The sequence below is a fragment of the Lynx canadensis genome, chromosome C1 (genome assembly GCF_007474595.2).
Source record: "Lynx canadensis isolate LIC74 chromosome C1, mLynCan4.pri.v2, whole genome shotgun sequence".
NCBI lineage: Eukaryota > Metazoa > Chordata > Mammalia > Carnivora > Felidae > Lynx > Lynx canadensis.
Window position 1 is genome coordinate 103,655,664 of NC_044310.1, and position 20,411 is coordinate 103,676,074.

At 40.0% G+C, this 20,411-nt stretch overlaps 1 protein-coding gene across 1 annotated transcript in view; it reads left to right on the forward strand.

Moving 5' to 3' along the window:
• Positions 1-428: 428 nt before the first annotated feature.
• Positions 429-20,411, forward strand: part of LOC115520397 (Golgi pH regulator) — a 61,723-nt gene continuing 41,740 nt past the window's right edge. The window contains exons 1-5 of the mRNA XM_030324717.2: positions 429-631; positions 10,400-10,459; positions 11,669-11,772; positions 16,026-16,132; positions 16,568-16,669. Coding sequence (XP_030180577.1) covers positions 590-631; positions 10,400-10,459; positions 11,669-11,772; positions 16,026-16,132; positions 16,568-16,669 — 415 coding nt within the window. The 5' untranslated portion in view covers positions 429-589. The remainder of the gene's footprint in view (positions 632-10,399; positions 10,460-11,668; positions 11,773-16,025; positions 16,133-16,567; positions 16,670-20,411) is intronic.

Below are 20,411 nucleotides of genomic sequence, written 5' to 3' on the forward strand. Positions count from 1 at the left end.
CTAAAAATATCATCTGCCTTTCCACTCTTCCTCACTTGTAATGATGCAGTTGTTTGTATAGCCAAGTATAAGTTGTAACATCTAAAACACGATGCCTGAATTATCACCTAACTCATTATAATCATTAACTTCATCTTATTAGCCATGACCATTAGAAAATGGAATTACCACTTAAAAAAAGATGTTAGCTCAGGCCCCCCCCCCGCCCCCATCTTCAGCCTCACAAATTAAATGTTACCTTGCAATACATCAGCTTTTGGGTTTTCAGACCTCCTAATTCTATCTCGCTCCTTTTAGCCAGGCCCTCTCTATTAAGCCCCGCCCCCAGAACGGCCCCTCCCTGGCCCCGCCCCCTTGGCTTCCAAGCGCCTCGCGTTCGCCCCGCCCGCCCTCGGCCCGGGGCGGGAAGCTCTGGGTAGAGCCACGGATTGGCTGACTGGGGCGCAGCTTGATGGCGTCGGGCTGGCGAGCTGCGGTCCCGCGGGTGGACCCGGGGCGAAGGCCGCCTGTGTGAGAGGGCCAGTGGCCCAAGCTCGCTGCGGACACGGGGAGGGGGAATCGGGGGCACTAGGCCTCCCTACACTTCGCCATGAGTTTCCTGATCGACTCCAGTATCATGATTACCTCCCAGGTGAGCTACTGCCTCCCGCCCCGGGACCCTCGAGCCTCTTTTGCGAATCTTCTCGGGGCTTCGGTGATGCCGACTTGGCCCGGGGTCTCGCTCTCCTCTTCCGCGGCCTGGGCCCGCCTCATCGGTTCTCAGAGCTCCGGGAGGGTGTGGGATTTGCTGCGTCCGGTTCCCTCGCCCTCGTAGTGGGGAGGCGTCCTGCGGCCGTCCGTGCCCCCACCCAGCCTCCATCTCCCCGCTTCCTCGTCCACTTTTGGAGGGAGTTAGGCGGCTTCGGTGCTCCGAGCCGGTGCCGCGAGAAAGGAGCGGTCCCCAAAGCGCCCCGAAGCTTCTGGACCGCGCTGCTGACCCATGGCTCGGGGAAGAGTGTGGTTCCGGGCGCGGAGTGCGCAGCAAGCCAATTGGAGCCGGTTTCTGGGGACACGTGGGGACCTTGCTGGTTAGTTGTCAAATCCTGAATCCGGGTTTGGAGGAATTTGCCGCGGTCAGCTAAGAGATCTTAAAAGTACTGTGGAAGGTTTCGTTTGTGCACCAACACCTCATCGTTTAATCCTCTTTCTGCTGCACACGCTCTTCGGATCTTTTCCCGACGCTCCTTTCTTACCGATCGGGCACCTTCATTTGTACAGTCAGCAGACTTGACCATTGTATAAAGCTCCGAGGGTACAAACACAAATAAAACACTAACTCCTGCTCTATAGAAGCTGTGTCTAGGGGGTCTCTAGCTTTTACCAGCTTTCATTCGCTAAGCCACTCTGTTTTCTTCGTAGCACTGATATTTATGTTTTGTTTATTAATTTAATTTTTGAGGTCCTGTCTTGTTCAAAGCTGAATTCCCTTTCCCTCTAAGTGCAAGCACTAAACATTTGCCGGCCAGCTGTTAATATTTGTAGAAGCTCAGATTATCTTAATTATTGATTCCCACCCCACCCCACCCCCGTCATCTCCCAGCGTTTAGAGTATATTTTCTTTTTTTTTTTTTTTCAAGTGGCAAACGACAGAAACAGTTCCTTTTGAGGGTTTAAGGGAAACTGAATCTTTGATCCAGTTTTCCTATTGCTTCATCCTAATGCTTCTGTCTTTGGAATGGAGCATCGTCCTTGTCTCTTGAAAAACTTTAATTACAACATTTCGGAAATTATGAAATGAGGAATGCCCTAATAAGATAACTTTTTATTTAAAAAAATTTTTTTAACGTTTATTCATTTTTTTGATAGCGACAGAACGCGAGTGGGGGTGGGGCAGAGAGAGAGGGAGACACAGAATCTGAAGCAGGCTCCAGGCTCTGAACTGACAGCACAGAGCCCTACACGGGGCTCGAACTCACGGACCATGAGATCATGACCTGAGCTGAAGTTGGATGCTCAACCGACTGAGCCACCCAGGCGCCCCACTATAACTTTTTATTTTAAAATTCACTATCCTTTATATGGTTTTCATAATTGGTTTATTGGTTGCATAATATTCAAATACATTGATGCACAAAAATCTGGACCCATAATTCTCTTTTCTAACTTTTCTTAGGGCTTTTCTAATTGTCCCTTTGTGACAGTTCAGGTTTATTTTTAGCTCTACTACCAACTCAAGAAAAATGACAATATTTCAGTAGCATTTTTTTTTCTTTACTCAATTTTTTTTTACTCAATTTTTTAAAAATGTGAATGGAGAAATTGGCATTGTATTGTAGCCTTTAAGATTTTTAACACGGATATAATTGATAAATGGAAGCAAGAAAGTGGCTTTCTGGTATTTTACATCATATACTTTAACTTTCACACATGCATTCATATGCAATATTAAATATTTAATGCTCTTTATAAACAAGGAACTAAGACCAAAGAATCATTTGTGTAGACTGTTGTCTGTCCATTTTTTATGTGGCTACTTCATTATTTTGGTATCAGTAAAAATGTCACTTAGAGAGGCTTTTCCTGACTCCCTACCCCGTCACAATATCACCCATTCCAGCCACCTTCTGTCTCATTTTCCTGTTTATTTTCTTCTTAGCCTCTATCACTATTATTTGTGTGTTTGTTAGATATAAACTTCTTGAGGTTCTGGATTTTCTCTTTCTTGTTCTATGCTGTATTCCCCAGCATCTAAATCAGCTGCTGACGCATAGAGGCCTAGTAAATATTAGTTACCTTAGAAATACCTCTTCCTCATTTTTTTCCTGTTTTGTATGACCTGAAAGATTTATTTAAAATGAAGTTTCGGGGAGCCTGACTAGCTCAGTCGATAGAGCATGCAACTCTTGATCTCAGGGTCGTGAGTTCGAGTCCCATGTTGGGTGTGGAGCCTACTTAAATAAATGATAACATGAAGTCTGAAATAGTTCTTTTTCTTGACTTTAACCAGGTGTTTGTTCTATTCCCCTCATCATTTCTGAATCTGTATCAGTCCTCAAAGCCCCTTTTCCAGCCTCATCTCTTAAACTCTTGGCAGATAACCTTGCCTCCCACTGTATCAATAAAAGTGAGGAAAAAAGATCTGATCTCCTTCTACACCGTAGGTCTTAATCTAAGCAGTTAATGTATGTCTACAACCATTTCCAGCTGCTTTCCTCCCTGGTCAGAAAAAAAGGTGCCCGCTGCTCCTTTTTAAGGACATCCTCTCTACCTGTGCCTTTGATCTTAGAGCAGCTTTATTGTGGTTAAAAGCACAAGCTTTGGAATCAGTCACAGACTTCAGGTTCAATCCTGATTTTGACAATTACTAAATGAATTAACTTCTGTAAACCTCAGCTTTCTCTGAAATGAGGATAATGACACATACCGTAGGTTTTTATGATTTCATGACATTACAATGCTAAGTATTTAGAGGTCCTGGAATATAGTACATGGTCAATAAAGGATAGTTGCCACTAATCATAATAAATCATTAATACCTTCAATTCAGTTTCCCTGTATGCATCTTTGCCACAAGTATTTTCACCACATAATTGATTGACCATAAGGCAATTTTGCTGTAAAAGATAAACTTACAAAAATAAAACGGGACATTCATTTAAAAGGACATCATAAAAAAAAATAAAAAAATAAAAGGACATCATAAAACATGAAAAATGGATAACAAAATTAAATAGACCTTATTGTGAGATATAAAATATTTGAATACATCCAAAATGTGTAACATAGCACACTTGGCAATACTAGGCAAATAAATGATTTCATTTCGTGGATTGTACCCTAAGCACTATCTTCAGTATTTCATTCATAGCGTTATACGTGTTTTTTGGTGTTTTTTTTTTTTTTTTTGCTTGTTGATTTGTCTCCTCATTTGGTATTACATATTTTTGTTTTTCCTCTAAAATTTCTTCTTTCATTAAGAGATGTGTCAGTTTCCAAATACCGGGATGTATATTTATAACTGATCTTTTCATTGAACCCTGAATGCCTTCCTCACTGTTGTTTGTTCTTGGTGCACGGCCACATGTCCGCCGATGGATGGGTCAAGGTTCTACAGTCAGTGTGGGTACAAAACTGTGTCACTGTATAGACCATTCTGAGGGCTATATATATATATAAATTATATATATTTATATATAATATAAAAATGGATGTATTGCATCGATGGAGAAATGAGCCAAACTGATAACTTGCTGTTATCTTTTACAGCAAAACTGCCTTATGGCATATTAGTTACACAGCAGAATGTTTGCAGCAAAACTGCTTGTGGCCAAGATGGTTACCGTGGAAATACTAGATGCAACAACTCCTCCTCTAGTGCCCCATCAGTTCCTTCTCGCGTGTTTATCCCCTTACTCTACTCCTCTCTTCCCCTTGACCTATAAACTTTCTCTTTCCCCACATTTGTCCTTAGGCTACTATCTAATGTTTTCTCTTTTCCAGCCTTTTTTGAGCAGTCAGAATTTTTTTTGTGTTGTTTTTTTAATTGAAGTATAGTTGATACATAATGTTACTTTGGTTTCAGGTGTACAAAAGAGAGCATGGTGATTGCACCAGTCTGGGAGTTCTGCTGTGCTACCCTCTGTCACCATGCATTGCTATCACAATACCATTGGCTATATTCCCTCGGCCGTATCTTCATCCCTGTGACAGTCGTTCCATAACCGGAAGCCTGTATTTCCCATTCCCTGTCACCCATCCAGTGCATCCCCCCACTCCCTCCTATCTGGCAGGCTTTAGTTTTTTCTATGAATTTATGGGTCTGTTTCTGCTTTTTGTTTGTCTTGTTTTTTCGGATTCCACATATAAGTGAAATACTATGGTATTTGTCTTTCTCTGACTTAATTTCACTTAGCCTCATACCCTCTAGGTCTATATGTGTTGTTGCAAATGGCAAGATCTCGTCCTTTTTATGGCTGCATAACATTCCACAGTGTGTGTGTGTGTGTGTGTGTGTGTGTGTGTGCGCGTGCGCGCGCGCGCCCACCACATCTTCTTTATCCATTCATCTATCTGTGGATCCTGGGGTTTGTAAATAATGCTGCAATAAACATGGGAGTGCATATATCTTTTTGAATTAGTGTTTTTGTTTTCTTTGGGTAAATACCCAATAGTAGAATTAATGGATCCTATGGAATTTCTGTTTTTCATTTTTTAAGGAACCTCCATACCATTTTACACAATTTACTTTCCCACCAACAGTGCACAAGAAGGGCTCCTTTTCCTCCACATCCTTGCCATCACTTGTTATTTCTTGTCTTTTTAACAGTAGCCATTCTTACAAGTATAAGGTGATATCTTGTTGTGGTTTTAATTTGCATTTCCCTTAAAAAAATTGCATTTCCTTGATGATTAGTGAGGTTGAGCATTTTTTCATGTGTCTGTTGGCACATGTCTGTATGTTTTCTTTGGGAAAATGTCCATTCAGGTCTTCTGCCCATTTTTAATTGGATTATTTGCCTTTCGGATGTTGTATAAATTACTTACATATTTTGGATATCAACCCCTTATCAGATTTATCATTTGCAAATATCTGCTCCCATTCAGTAGGTTGTCTTTTTGTTTTGTTTGCGGTTTCCTTTGCTGTCCAAAATCTTTTTTTGATGTGGTCCCAATAGTTTATTTTGATTTTTGTTTCCTTTGCCTGAGGAGACCTATCTAGATAAATGTTGCTAAGGCCAATGTCAAAGATTACGGCCTGTGTTTTCTTCTAGGAGTTTAATAATCTCAGTCTTGGGGAGCCTGGGTGGCTCAGTCGGTTGAGTGTCCGACTTCAGCTCAGGTCATGATCTCACAGTCCGTGAGTTCGAGCCTCGCGTCAGGCTCTGTGCTGACAGCTCAGAGCCTGGAGCCTGCTTCGGATTCTGTGTCTCCCTCTCTCTCTCTCTGCCCCTCCCCTGCTCGTGCTCTGTCTCTCTGTCTCTCAAAAATAAAGATTAAAAAAAATAATAATAATCTCAGTCTCAAATTTAGGTCTTTAATCCATTTTGAGTTTATTTTTGTGTAGGGTATATGAAAGTGGTCCAGTTTCATTCTTTTGCATATGGCTGTCCAGTTTTCCCAGCACCGTTTATTGAAGAGTCTGGCTTTTCCCCACTGTATATTCTTGCCTCCTATGTTGTAGATTAATTGACCATATAAGCTAGGGTTTATTTCAGGGCTCTGTATTCTGTTCCATTGATCTATATGTCTGTTTTCGTACCGGTACCATACCGTGTTGATTACTACAGCTTTGTAGTCTATCTTGAAACATGGAATTGTGATACCTCTAGCTTTGTTCTTCTTTCTCAAGATTGTTTTGGCTGTTCACGGTCTTTTGTGATTCCAAACAAATTTTAGTATTATTCTGGTTTTGTGAAAAATGCTGTTGGTATTTCTCATTCTTGGCTCTCGCTAGGTTAATTTGTGTTCATTGTTTCCCTTGCCTTACCCTTTTCACCCCCAGCCCACCTGCAGTCTGGTTCCTGCCCCCATTTCACTATTCAAACTGTTTTCCTTAAGGTCAGCATTGACGTTCAAGTTAAGCAAATCCTTTGAACAATATTCAGTCCTGGTTTTATTGTCCCTCTGCTTCATTTAACACTCCCTCAAACTCTGTTCCCTTGGTTTCAGGATACTCCACTCTCCTGGGGTCTAGTCTGTGTCCACTCTTTCTCTGTCTCCCTCCTGCTCTCTTCTCCCCCATTCCTACCCTCCACTGTTTCTTCTTGCCATGTTGCTCTTCTCACTCTACATACTATTCCTGGGTGATCTCACATACTTAGATGGTTTTAACTCAGGTGTATCTGAGCTCTGCCTTCATAATCTCTTCTGTGTTGACCTGGATGGCCCTCAGGCACTTAGCAAGTGAACTCCTCTCTTAATATCCCAGCCTAGTTCCCAGACCTTTTATTTATCCAATATTCTTTATATAAGTTGGGTGGCCTCAATCTTCATTGTGTATTCCAGTCAAGCTTTATTCCTCCCTGCAGATTTAACCTTCTAAGTACTCAAATCGATTGCCTCCTCTCCAGCAACCAGTGTCTTCATTCAGGCCTTTATCATCTATCATCTGGACTGCTGCAGCAACCTTCTATAAACTTTCTCTTTCTACAGTGTTGTTTCCTTCAAATCCACGTGGCCACCAAAGTGCTCCATATAAAACAAACCGGGCCATGTCTTTGCCCTATTAAAATAGGACTCATCACCTATAGACTACAAGCTCCTTTGGGTGGCCTTTAGGACTCTGACTCATTGGTCTCCTGCTCCTCCTAAGTCTCATTTTTAACTGCTTCCTTCTCTGAATTTTATCTTCCAGCAGCACCCAATCATGTGTTGTATATACCCATGTATATTCCCAGGATACTCCCCCATGTATATACCATGCTATTTTCTCACTTCTGTGCCTGTCCTCCTATTCTTTCCTACGTGGAAGGAAAGCCCAGTCTTCCTACCTCCATCCCCTGTCTTTTACCTGCGTATTGCTTTTTTTCATCCTTTAAGAGAGTAGTCGTTTAATAGTTTAGGGGTGGTAGAAACCTTGGACTATGTGATAAATACCTTAGAACCTCTGCCTAGAAAAATACATATAATCCCCAAATTTGCACATGATACAGGTTTTAACCCTGAATTAAAACCTTCTTCAACTAAGATATTCTCCAGAAAATCCACCCTAACTCCCTACATGATCTCCCTCTTCCATATTCTTTTACATATGTGTATATTTCTTTCCTCACACGTCCCATGTGACATTATAATTACTTAGTGTCTTCACCACTTATACTTCAAGCTCCTTGAGGGTGGTGACTGTCTGACTCATCTTTGTATCCCCAGCACTTAGCGCAGCACATTGAAGTTGTCACCAAAAAATTGAGGCTTAGTGTTCAAGAACAAACCACCTTTCGCTATGGACCATCTATCCGTTCATCAGACTTTAATGGAGAGTCTGCCATGTGCCAGGCATTGTACAGGGTGCTGGAAATACAGATTGACATTCAAACATCCTTGTCGTCACAGAGCTTACAGTCTAATGTCTAAGAAAGTGTGATTAAATTAGACATTACAAAACTGTGTGGCAAGTCCTTTGGAAATACAGGGTAGAATAGGATTATATAAAAAGAGCAACTTACCTTTAAGAGGTCAGAGCCAGCCTTCCAGAGGTTCTAAGAATTAAGACCTGTAAGGACTAGAGAGAAGTTCCTGTCAGAGGACAATGTCCATAGAAATCTTGATATGAAAGAAGAATATTGTGTCTAAAGAGCCATAAGAAGTTTAATGTGGCTGAAAATGTGAGTTTGGTGGGTAGGAGGGACACAACAAGAGGCTGGAGGAGTCTTCTAAACCATGCTCAAGAGTTCACACTTCCTTCTGAAGTTGGTGGGGAGGCATAAAAGAATTTTATTCTTAAAGTTCTTAACCCATATAAGAGGAGTTATGGGGCACCTGTTGGCTAAGCCAGTAGAGCATCTGACTCTTGGTATCTGGGTCGTGAGTTCAAGCCCCTTGTAGGATGTAAAGATCACTTTAAGAAAAATAAACTGTTTAAAAAAAAAAAAAAAAAAAGGAGTTGTATCAGTGTGTGTATGTAGCAAAGGTTCTGTTCACCAGTGAAAAACAGACCAGCTTTTGGAGCACTGAACAGGGCTGTCTTGTGGCTACGATCTCTGATGCCAGCTTGAACCAAAACTGAAACCATTGAAGTGGGATCCTTCAATCTCTTGGCTTTATACTGAGATGAAAACCACTTTATGTGGATTAGGCAGGATTGTGGAGAGGCTAAGAAAGCTCCACGAAAGAAAAGACATTAAAAAATCAGTTTTTCGGGGCGCCTGGGTGGCGCAGTCGGTTAAGCGTCCGACTTCAGCCAGGTCACGATCTCGCGGTCCGTGAGTTCGAGCCCTGCGTCAGGCTCTGGGCTGATAGCTCAGAGCCTGGAGCCTGTTTCCGATTCTGTGTCTCCCTCTCTCTCTGCCCCTCCCCCGTTCATGCTCTGTCTCTCTCTGTCCCAAAAATAAATAAACGTTGAAAAAAAAATTTTATTTATTTATTTATTTATTTTTTATATGTGTTAAATATTTATTTATTTATTTATTGTTTTTATTTATTTATTTATTTTTTATATATATGAAATTTATTGACAAATTGGTTTCCATACAACACCCAGTGCTCATCCCAAAAGGTGCCCTCCTCAATACCCATCACCCACCCTCCCCTCCCTCCCACCCCCCATCAACCCTCAGTTTGTTCTCAGTGAAGAAATGGGCAGAAAACATGAATAGACACTTCTCTAAAGAAGACATCCAGATGGCCAACAGGCACATGAAAAGATGTTCAGCGTCGCTCCTTATCAGGGAAATACAAATCAAAACCACACTCAGGTATCACCTCACGCCAGTCAGAGTGGCCAAAATGAACAAATCAGGAGACTATAGATGCTGGAGAGGATGTGGAGAAACGGGAACCCTCTCGCACTGTTGGTGGGAATGCAAATTGGTGCAGCCGCTCTGGAAAGCAGTGTGGAGGTTCCTCAGAAAATTAAAAATAGACCTACCCTATGACCCAGCAATAGCACTGCTAGGAATTTATCCAAGGGATACAGGAGTACTGATGCATAGGGGCACTTGTACCCCAATGTTCATAGCAGCACTCTCAACAATAGCCAAATTATGGAAAGAGCCTAAATGTCCATCAACTGATGAATGGATAAAGAAATTGTGGTTTATATACACAATGGAATACTACGTGGCAATGAGAAAAAATGAAATATGGCCCTTTGTAGCAACGTGGATGGAACTGGAGAGTGTAATGCTAAGTGAAATAAGCCATACAGAGAAAGACAGATACCATATGGTTTCACTCTTAGGTGGATCCTGAGAAACTTAACAGGAACCCATGGGGGAGGGGAAGAAAAAAAAAAAAAAAAAAGATGTTAGAGTGGGAGAGAGCCAAAGCATAAGAGACTGTTAAAAAAATTTTTTTTAAATCAGTTTTTCTACCTTTTTTTTTTTTTAATTTTAACTCCTTTTCCATAAAGTTTTGGTTTTTCGAGATACTTGCAAACAGGGATCTAATATAAGAAGCAAGTATCACTGGTTTCTGTTTTTGTTTGCTAGCATCTCTGGCTAAAATGATAATCATAGGATTACAGGAAAAAATATTTTATTTTTGCCTGACTTAAACAATGTTCTAAAACATGGATAACTTCAAAAATTGAAGAGCATTTTAACATCCTCTCCCAATGTTATGGACTTGACATAAGTGGATCTTGTCTTTAATCTCTGAGATAAGTTAATTGTTTAGCAGACCTTTTATCATAAAATTGTCTGTATTAGGCATTTCTCAAAAGATGACATATATTGACAATTCGATTTTCTTTCTCCTCCAGATACTTTTCTTTGGATTTGGATGGCTTTTCTTCATGCGCCAACTGTTTAAGGACTATGAAGTAAGAAGATATCATTTTGGTTATACTACTCTATGTATTTAGATTGTTTTAAAGTGGGCGAGTAAAATGCCTCTGTTCAAGAAAGGTCATGTTCGGGGCGCCTGGGTGGCGCAGTCAGTTAAGCATCCGACCTCAGCCAGGTCACGATCTCGCGGTCCGGGAGTTCGAGCCCCGCGTCAGGCTCTGGGCTGATGGCTCAGAGCCTGGAGGCTGTTTCCGATTCTGTGTCTCCCTCTCTCTCTGCCCCTCCCCCGTTCATGCTCTGTCTCTCTCTGTCCCAAAAATAAATAAAAAACGTTGAAAAAAAAAATTAAAAAAAAAAAAAAAAAAAAAGAAAGGTCATGTTCACTTCCAAGATAGGGAGTTTGGGCCAAATGAGTACTATATAATTCTTAAATTGGAGAATATGATTTAAGTTCAGTTGATTTTTTTTTTTTTTTAAAGCAAGTCATATGTAGCCTAGGAGCAAGAACTGTCATGTCTTAGTAATATCAGTATACAGAACAATGGCAGATATTTTTTGGAAGAGAATTTAACTTCCGTCTCATAAATGTTCCCATTAGGTTGGGTATCTGACCTTCAGTGTTAATGACCAATCTTACATCCTAAGTTAATACCAAAATGCTAAGGCTGATCTGGTTCTTAAGTCTTGAATTCATAGAAGCACCAGCTTAGACTGGACATTTCCTAATTAATCCTCATTTAGTAGTAAGCTCAATGGCTGTGGACTACTTTTAGATCATTTCTAGGATGTTCACCGTTAAACCTTCCCCAGGGAGTTTGGGGTTGTTGTCTGAAAGAGCCCAGGATTCTAGAGATTCTGCTCTGCTCAAGAAGGCCTCCCAGGGGAGGTTCCAAAACTGGTCCAAGGCCTGCAGAGTGTTGAAGAAACCCTTTTAGTATGAACCTACATATATGTGTACATCTGTCCATTTTTTTGATCAGTGTGCATCATGAATTCCAAGTGCTACTTCTGACCCTGTCACTTCATCTCGTGCTTTAAATTCTCCATCCACAAGATGATAAAAGTGCGTCATGATTTAGAAATACTACCTACTTCCATCTGTTTCTTTAGCTCCAAGAAAGTTGCTATTGCCCTGTTTCCAGTGATTTAAGAATTTCTTCTTTGTCAGACTTGTAACCAGAAGATTATCAATTCAATATTTCGCACAAGGACATGACTTGTATTCTGTATTTGACTTTTAATAGGTACGTCAATATGTGGTACAGGTGATCTTCTCTGTGACTTTCGCATTTTCGTGCACCATGTTTGAGCTCATCATCTTTGAAATCTTAAAAGTATTGAATAGCAGGTGAGTGAGTACAAATTAGCTCTTCTCATGAAGAGACCTATAAGATTTCTTTATGGTAGAAGACTTACCTGAATCCCATAGCTGAAAAAATTCTACCATGCAGTTAGTTTAGTCTCAGTAACTATAAGAATCCTAGCAAATATGGGTCCCAGCCACCTGGTAGCTGGTTTGACACAGACCGTGAGAAATAGGGAAAAAGAAATCTGACCATTAGCTCTGAGCTCATTGAGAATGAGGCTGTGAGAGAGAGCCTAGGTCCCAGGCTACACTCCTAGAGCTTTTATTGTTCTGAGGCTGCTCTTTGAATCCTCCTAATGGCCTTTCACATTGCTGTGCTAATGAAAAAAAATCTCTACCTGAAAAGATCAGAATTCCTCAGTTAGTTCTGTATGGGCTTCTCTGAAGTCTGAACTCCAGCTCTCACTACCTTTGTTGATTTCACAGACCTGGTCAAGTCTGATTGAATTTAAAGTCTTCTTTAAAGCGTTTTTAAAAAGCAACTCCTATTCCTCTCCAAATAACAGACATGTTGTTTGTTATAGTCCAAAGTATTTCTTGTTAAACAGGAAGCTTGGGGTTTTTTAGGCCGTTGTGTGTAGAGTACATCAGCTATTCTGTGTTGACCTGTGTAGTTTTTATCACTGCATGGAAAAATCTTTCAAGAATAAGGTGGCATTTGACTCTGTAGTCAGGAATCGGTGCTGAGCTAAGCTGTATAACTTGTTTCAGACTCCTGACACTTGAGACTTAGACTGTATTCTCAGATTCCTTTGAGAATCAGAGTTGATAATTAATGTCTCTTGATAGGTAAATTAAAAGCTTATCGTATGATAAAACAAGAGTATGTTCTGCCTCTTCTATTAAACTAGTTCTTCAAACCTTTTTTGGATGAGCAAGATATAGATCCTGTGACTATCAAGAATAGACCAGTGTTCTTTAACTTAAAAATTACTAAATTTCATTATCACAAGCTGGAACTTTCACTGCTCTCTAACTAGAGGCTGGTAAGTTGTTCTATAATGGACCAGATAATATTTTAGGCTCCACAGCTTATGTGGTTTCCATCACAACTCCTCAGCTCTGCTGCTGTGGAATGAGAGCACCCATAGGCGATGAATAAACAAATTCATGGCTGTGTTCATGGCTGTGTAGTATGGCTGTGTTCCAATAAAATCTTACTTACAAAAGCAGGTGTCTGGCAGGCCATAGTTTGCTGACTACTGATCTAAGTGCCAAAAGAAAAGACTGTGCCTCAGATATTTTCTAAAACCAAAATTGTTTTTGGTAGATGATGTCCCCACTTTTAACTCATTTATAATTAATCCATACAGGAAGACCTTTAACTCAGTTACTTTGATGTATAGTTCTTAAATAGTTTATCTTAAAGAGTATAGGAAGTTGCATTGCTAAAATCTGGTTGTTCTTTGGGTGCTTTTGGGGGGGTTGGGTTTGTGTAAACTAAGACATGTTCAGTTACCCCTATTTCTTTCATGCTAACATTTGGCCCTACTATGTCACAGAAATATGGGCCTTGATTATGTATTATATTGGTGTGTTGACTGCGTTCAGAAGTTTTCAAAGGAAAGTCTTGGCCCTAACCAAGAGTATTTTTTGACTCCCCTCTGAGCAGAAGTGGTATTGTCTCCTATTCAAATATATAATCTTGTTAGGATCCTCAATTTTTCCAAGAGAATGTCATTTTACTCTTGGCTCATATAACAGTTAAAACATGTGGTTCACTTTTAATTGGCAATATGTGTCACCCTTGTCATTTCAAACTGTCTCCCGATGCTTTTAGAAGTTGAGCTGAAATACTAAGTACAATTGCCCAGAGAATGTGCAGCGTCTTTGTTTCTCTAGATGCTGTAACAGTGGGTTAATCCAGAGCAGGAAAAAGCTGTCTGTATATATAGACTAAATGATATTGGCATTTTGTAGTGTAGCTTTTAATGAATAGCTCTTTATTTTATGATACCTGCCCTCTGTACTAAGGAGAAATGGTAAGGAACAGCCCAGTGAAACTCATTTTGACCTTTCTCTTGAAAGGATGTTGTTGAACACATTGTTAATTGCCCTCACATTTTCTTCTTTAGGAAATCTTTGGAGACATTTCATTACAGTCTTGGTAATAATTTCAGTAATAGTTATGCTTCCTTGAAGCAATTGTTTTTTCCCGTAGCACTGTCACTTGTTTAACTGATCAAATTTTCTATTTGATGTCGACCATTAGAAAGCTTAAAGCTAAATTTATGATCCACTCATATAAGTTTCCAGAATCCTATGGTTTGCATTCTCAAAACTGTCATCAGGCCTAGCCTGCTTTTTTACCTATATTTTCCCATGTTTTTCCTTTCTTTTCCTACTTACAGTTTATTTCATCATTCTGTATTTTATATATCCTCATAAACCACTAAACTTTTTGAAACAAGGCCCAAGTGTAAGTTCAAAATCAATAAATACAAAAGACACTATCAAGAAAGTAAACAGACAACCCAAGAATGAGGAAAAATTTTTTATAAATCACGGGAAGGAGACTTTAATCTAGTATATATAAAGAACTGTTAATAGTTTAATAATAAAAAGACACATTGATGAAGAACAAAGGATCTAAATAGGCATTTCTCCAAATAAGATACAGATGCCCAATAAGCACGTGAAAAGACACTCAACGTCATTAGCCATTTGAGAGGAAATGCCAATCAAAACCACAATGAGCTACCACTTAACACCCATCAGGGTGGCTATAATCAAAAAGACAGTAATAAGTGTGGGCGAGGCTGTGGAGAATTTGTGGAGAACCCTAGCATTCTTCCTGGGGAGAATGTAAAATGGTGCAGCCACTCTGGAAAATAGTGGCAGTCCTCAAAAAATTAAATAGTAATCATATGACCCAGCAATTCCACTCCTCAGTATAAATATAAAAAGAAATGAAACATGTCCACACAAAAGTTTGTACACAAACGATCATAGCATCACTGTTTATAATAATGGGGCGCCTGGGAGGCTCAATCGGTTAAACGACTAACTTTGGCTCAGGTCATGATCTCACCGTTCGTGGGTTTGAGCCCCATGTCAGGCTCTGTGCTCACAGAGCTATGCTGTGAGCACAGAGCCTAGAGCCTGCTTTGGATTCTGTGTCTCTCTCTCTCTCTGCCCCTCCCCCGCTTGTGCTCTGTCTCTCAGTGTCTCTCAGAAATAAATAAATGTTAAAAATTTTAGAAAAAAATAGCTTACAAGTAAAACAATCCAAATGTCCCGCAACTAATGAATGAAAAAACAAAATGTGGCATATCCATACAGTTGAATGAATGTTATTTAGCCATAAACAGAAATGAAGTATTGATAGATGGCATAACATGCAAAGTGAAAGAAACCAGACACAAGACCATATACGTATGATTCCATTTATGTGAAATTTCCAGAATAGGTAAATCCATAGCGACTTAAAGTAGATTGGTGGTTTCCTAAGGCTGGGGCAGTTGAGAGGAAAGGAGAGTTAATGGGAACAGAGTTTCATTATGGAGTGATGAAATGTTCTAAAGTGTGTTGTGATGGCTGCCAACTCTGTGAGTATCCTAAAACCATTGGATTATTAATGGGTGAGTTATATCTTAAAGGGGTGAATTATATCTCAATAAATTTGTCATTTAAAAAATGTCCACAGTAGAGGATTGGGCAAAATGGGTGAAGGGGAGTGGCAGATACAGGCTTCTGATTATGGAATGTGTAAGTCATGGGAATACAAGGCATAGCATTAGAAAAGTCCTAAAAATATTTTAGTTAATAAAATACAGTTTATAAGCATTAAAGTAGTCATGAAAATCAAATGTTTATTTATATTGAAGATACGTAAGAAATGTTTATGTCTTTATAGCACATATTGCCATTAATATTTATTTTCTCTTAATTCTTATGAGCCTCCCAGTGGTAAGAGAAACAATAGCCATTCTACCAGTGATGGTATATGTTAATAGGTTATTATACACTGCCTATGAATATAACTAGAGCATTAACATTCTCATTTGAATAGGTAAAATTCTTAGGAAGTTAGGATGGTCATATATACCTTTCAGAACTTTATAATCTATTCTTTAACCTCTATAAACAAGCAGACCGTAACAGCCTACTTGACTAATTGGATGGGATATATCTGGTATTGAATTCAAAGAGCAAGAGATCTTTCGGAAGACTAAAGAGAGTGGAAGTTGCTGCCTCCTTCCCCTCTTAGCCATATTCTTTGATACTCATTTCAGTTCCCGTTATTTTCACTGGAAAATGAACCTGTGCGTAATCCTTCTGATCCTGGTGTTCATGGTGCCTTTTTACATTGGCTATTTTATTGTGAGCAACATCCGACTATGTGAGTATTTGTAAACGTGAGTATTTTACCTGCTCATGTCAGCACGTCGATTGAGACAAGGATTCGTGGGGACTGAGGCTGTGGAGAGTTTCATTTCTGTATTACTCTCAGTAACTACTGTTGTTTGGGGGTGCCCCACACCAGCATCTTTAAAAAGTAGGCATAAAATCAATGTTGAATGAATAATTAAGCCACCTGTGTGGCCACAACTATCTTTCTGTTTCTACTGTTCTGTCTCCCCTAACCCACATCTTAATTCAGCCAAATTCCTCTTGCGACAATAAATACGCTTTCTCTAAAAATGGTATTATTCCATCATTCCTTTGCCAAGTGGACAAGCCAGTCAAATAGTAGTTAGCATGATTCCATATCTGGAAGTAGAGCAAGCTCTCTAATGTGGATCCATTTAACCTTAGTCTTTCTCCTCCTTCTTAGTGCATAGGCAGCGACTGCTCTTCTCCTGTCTCCTGTGGTTGACCTTCATGTACTTCTTCTGGAAACTAGGAGACCCATTTCCCATTCTCAGCCCGAAACATGGTGAGTGAATGTGTGACAGGGAGAGGGAAATAATTGTTTACCATTTTCTAATTTTGAAAAACAATAACTTTTTTAAAAGTTCTGGGGCGCCTGGGTGGCTCAGTCAGTTAAGCGTCCAACTTTGGCTCAGGTCATGATCTCACGGTCCGTGAGTTCGAGCCCCGCGTCAGGCTGTGTGCTGACAGCTCAGAGCCTGGAGCCTGCTTCAGATTCTGTGTCTCCCTCTCTCTCTGACCCTCCCCCGTTTATGCTCTGTCTCTCTCTGTCTCAAAAATAAATAAACATTAAAAAAAAATTTTTTTTAAAAAGTTCTGATTATGGGAAATATAGCAAGTTATTTCTCTAAAAATGATCTGCTTTTAAACTGAACTTCCCTTCGTCCTAGGAAGTCTCAGTGCTGGCTTTGGAAAGAAACTACCTCTATGATTTTAGAGTAGGAGTTTTTGACCTTAGGTTGGTGAATGAACTTCAAGAGAGTAAGGGGTAGGAAAATTTGTCTTTAACTTAAAACTCCATGGGGCGACTGGGTGGCTCAGTCGGTTAAGCGTCCAACTTCGGCTCAGATCATGATTTTGTGGTTTGTGAGTTTGAGCCCCGCGTCGGGCTCTGTGCTGACAGCTCAGAGCCTGGAGCCTGCTTCGGATTCTGTGTCTCACTCTCTCTCTGCCCCTCCCCTGCTCATGCTCTGTCTCTCTCGATCTCAAAAATAAATAAAACATTAAAAAAATTTTTTTGGAAAACTCCTGATATCGTATGCAGAAGTACGGGGAAACATTTATGTGTGTGTTTGGAGGTGAAGTACCCATAATATTTTATTAGATTCCCAAAGGGGTCTATGACCCAAAAGATAAATGACCACTGCTCAGATGATGATAAATATTGTCTTTAGGGAATATATGCATTTTGGGAAAGAATGGTGACATAAACATTCAAAATTGGTAGGTAAAGAAAAGCTTTCTAGGAATCAGTGTCTCTTCTTACACAAAGTTCATTTCAAATACAAGAGCAGGGGCATTTGGCTGGCTCAGTGGATAGAGTATGTGACTCTTGATCTTGGGGTCATGAGCTTGAGCCCCAAGTTGGGTGTAGGGCTTACTTAAATAAATAAATAAAAACTTAAAAAAAACCTCTTTAAATATAAGAGCAGATTATATAGCCATAATTTCTGTGCTAAAAACCATGAACAATAGTCTCTCAGCTAAAAGTCCTAGTACTTCAGAAATATATATATATGAATCTATCTAAAATAGATTAGCAAGCCCACCTATAATAAATATACTGGCACTTTGATACCAGAGGTTTTAAAAAAATACACATCTATTCATTTCACTCTCCTATTGTATCAGGGTTCTTCTAGCAGAAAACAGAATCTAACTAGTTTAAAGCAGAAAGTGATTTATTATGGAGTATTAGGGAGTTTGTACTATTTATAGGAAAGCAGGATGGGCTACCAAAAGCATTCAGATTCTTAGCATGGCATACAAGACCTTCTATGGCCTGACTATTGCTGTCTTTCTCTGTGCCTGTCTCCAGTCCTACCAAATTACTTGAAGTTTTTAGAGCTGTTCTGTCAGCCTCAACATTCCTTGTGGAAAATGCCTTTTCTTTCAGTATTGAATTCCTCTCAGTTCATTCCTCTTAAGATTTTTCTGGCCATCATTACAAGGTATTAATTGCTCCCACCTCAATATACTTGTATCACCTATAAAGATTATAATTACTTGTTACCTTTTCTGACTTCCTCTTTAACTTGTGAGTTCCCTGAGGAGCCTGAGGTCAAAAACTCCATCTTACTGGTCTTTGCATCCCTGGTGTCTAGCATGAAACCTAGCACATAAAGTGTTTAATGCGTGTTTATTGCATTACTGAATGAGAAAAGCAATTTCTGCCTCTCCAAGGTAGTAGATGAGTTTAAGAATATGACATTCTGGGTAGGAATTTAGGATTTGCTAATATGATTAACATGTACATGTCCGTGTAGGGAAGGATTTTGGAGTAGAGAGGCCCTGATAATACAGATCTCATATAAATGGTTTCAAATAAACCCAAGAGGGACAAGAATTCTAAAAGGACCCCAATGCTTACAATGATAGCACACGTCACGTACACCACAGAGAGACTCTGATGCCTGTCTCCAGCTTTCTCCTTGTGAGCAGTCAGTTCACATGACCTGTACAGCCAGACCATGCCTGAGGGAATATGAAGACCACCACATCTTTTGGATCTTCATCTGTCCTTATTTCTAAATCCTATAGGGATATCCTAAAGAAGCTACTGGGGGAAAGCGCTAGAGAGAGAGTTTCACTTTTAGTCTTTCCTTAGTATTTCCTCCAGGAAATAAGCATTTTGGTTTTATGTCTGAATATTCAGGTGTCTAATTCATTTGACTAAGAGAAGTAAATAGGAAGCAAAGTTTAGGCAATGGATGGAAAGCAGCCAGGCTTACCCTGCCATCGTAGAGCTTGTCCAGGACTGCCCCAACAACCAGTATGGTTCATTGTTGTGGAGACCACAGAAGACTGCAAGACCCAGGCCTTGCCTATCATGAAAAGATGTCCGTGAAAATACTCCTTCATGCAGTACCTGTACCTAGGAAAGGTGGAAGGCATTCAACAGTAAGAAAGGGTAAGAGAGGCTAAGAAAGTACATGAAGCTAAAAGGAGTCTGTGTGAGCAAATGGCAACAGTTAGGTGGCCTTGTGCATGTCACTTCATCCATCAGACTTTCCATCTAGTAGCTAGAAAACAAATAATGATTGACCTTTACTTCATAGAAATGCTAGGATGAAGTCGGTAGTATCTAAACAGTAATTTAGACCAGAAAAAGATATTTAATAAAGGGGCACTACCTTAAAGGGAATAAAAGTAGAGGGGACATTTTTCTAGTTTTTTTACATTTAGTAACCTATATTAATTCCTTGGACTTTTTTATGATACCAGATGATAATTATGTACCCGTAGTCAATAAACATCTACTGAACACCTTCCATGTGACAGGCAGTAAGAAAAACAAAGATCAATAAGGCAGGATTCCTTCCTATAAAGGGGATGTAGGGGCGCCTGGGTGGCTCAGTTAGTTAAGCATCTGACTTCGGCTCAGATCATGATTTTACAGTTCATGGGTTCGAGGCCCGCATCGGGCTCTGTGCTGACAGCTCAGAGCCTGGAGCCTGCTTCGGATTCTATGTCTCCCTCTCTTTCTGCCCCTCCTTCTGCCCCTCCTCAGCTCACACCATCTCTGTCTCTGTCTCTCTTTCTCTCGGTCTCTCAAAAATCAATAAACATTAAAAAAATAGAGGATGTAAAGAGTTATGTGGGAAGTAGAATCAACAGAATTTGGATGAGGATTTAGTCATTCATTTAACATTCCACAAATATTTTCTGAGCACCTAGTTTATTGTTAGTGCTGGAGATTCAACCATGAACAAACTAACTAGGTTTCTGCCCTCCAGCAACTTACCCTCTGGCAGGAAGGACTAAACAATAAATATATAAACGAGTGATTGCTGATCGTGATCATTATCAAAGAGCAAACAGGTTGCTATGGTAGACAACAATGCAAATAAAGATGTCAAATTACATGTAAGCGGTTAGAGTCAGCTTTTCTGAGGAATTATTTAAACTGAGATTTAAAGGACAAGACAAAGGTAGACCCAGCAGGAAGGTGCCAGAGACATCGTGTAACGCCCTGAGGTAAAAAAAGCCTGGTGGAGTCATTGGAGAGTAAGAGACAGAATGGAAAC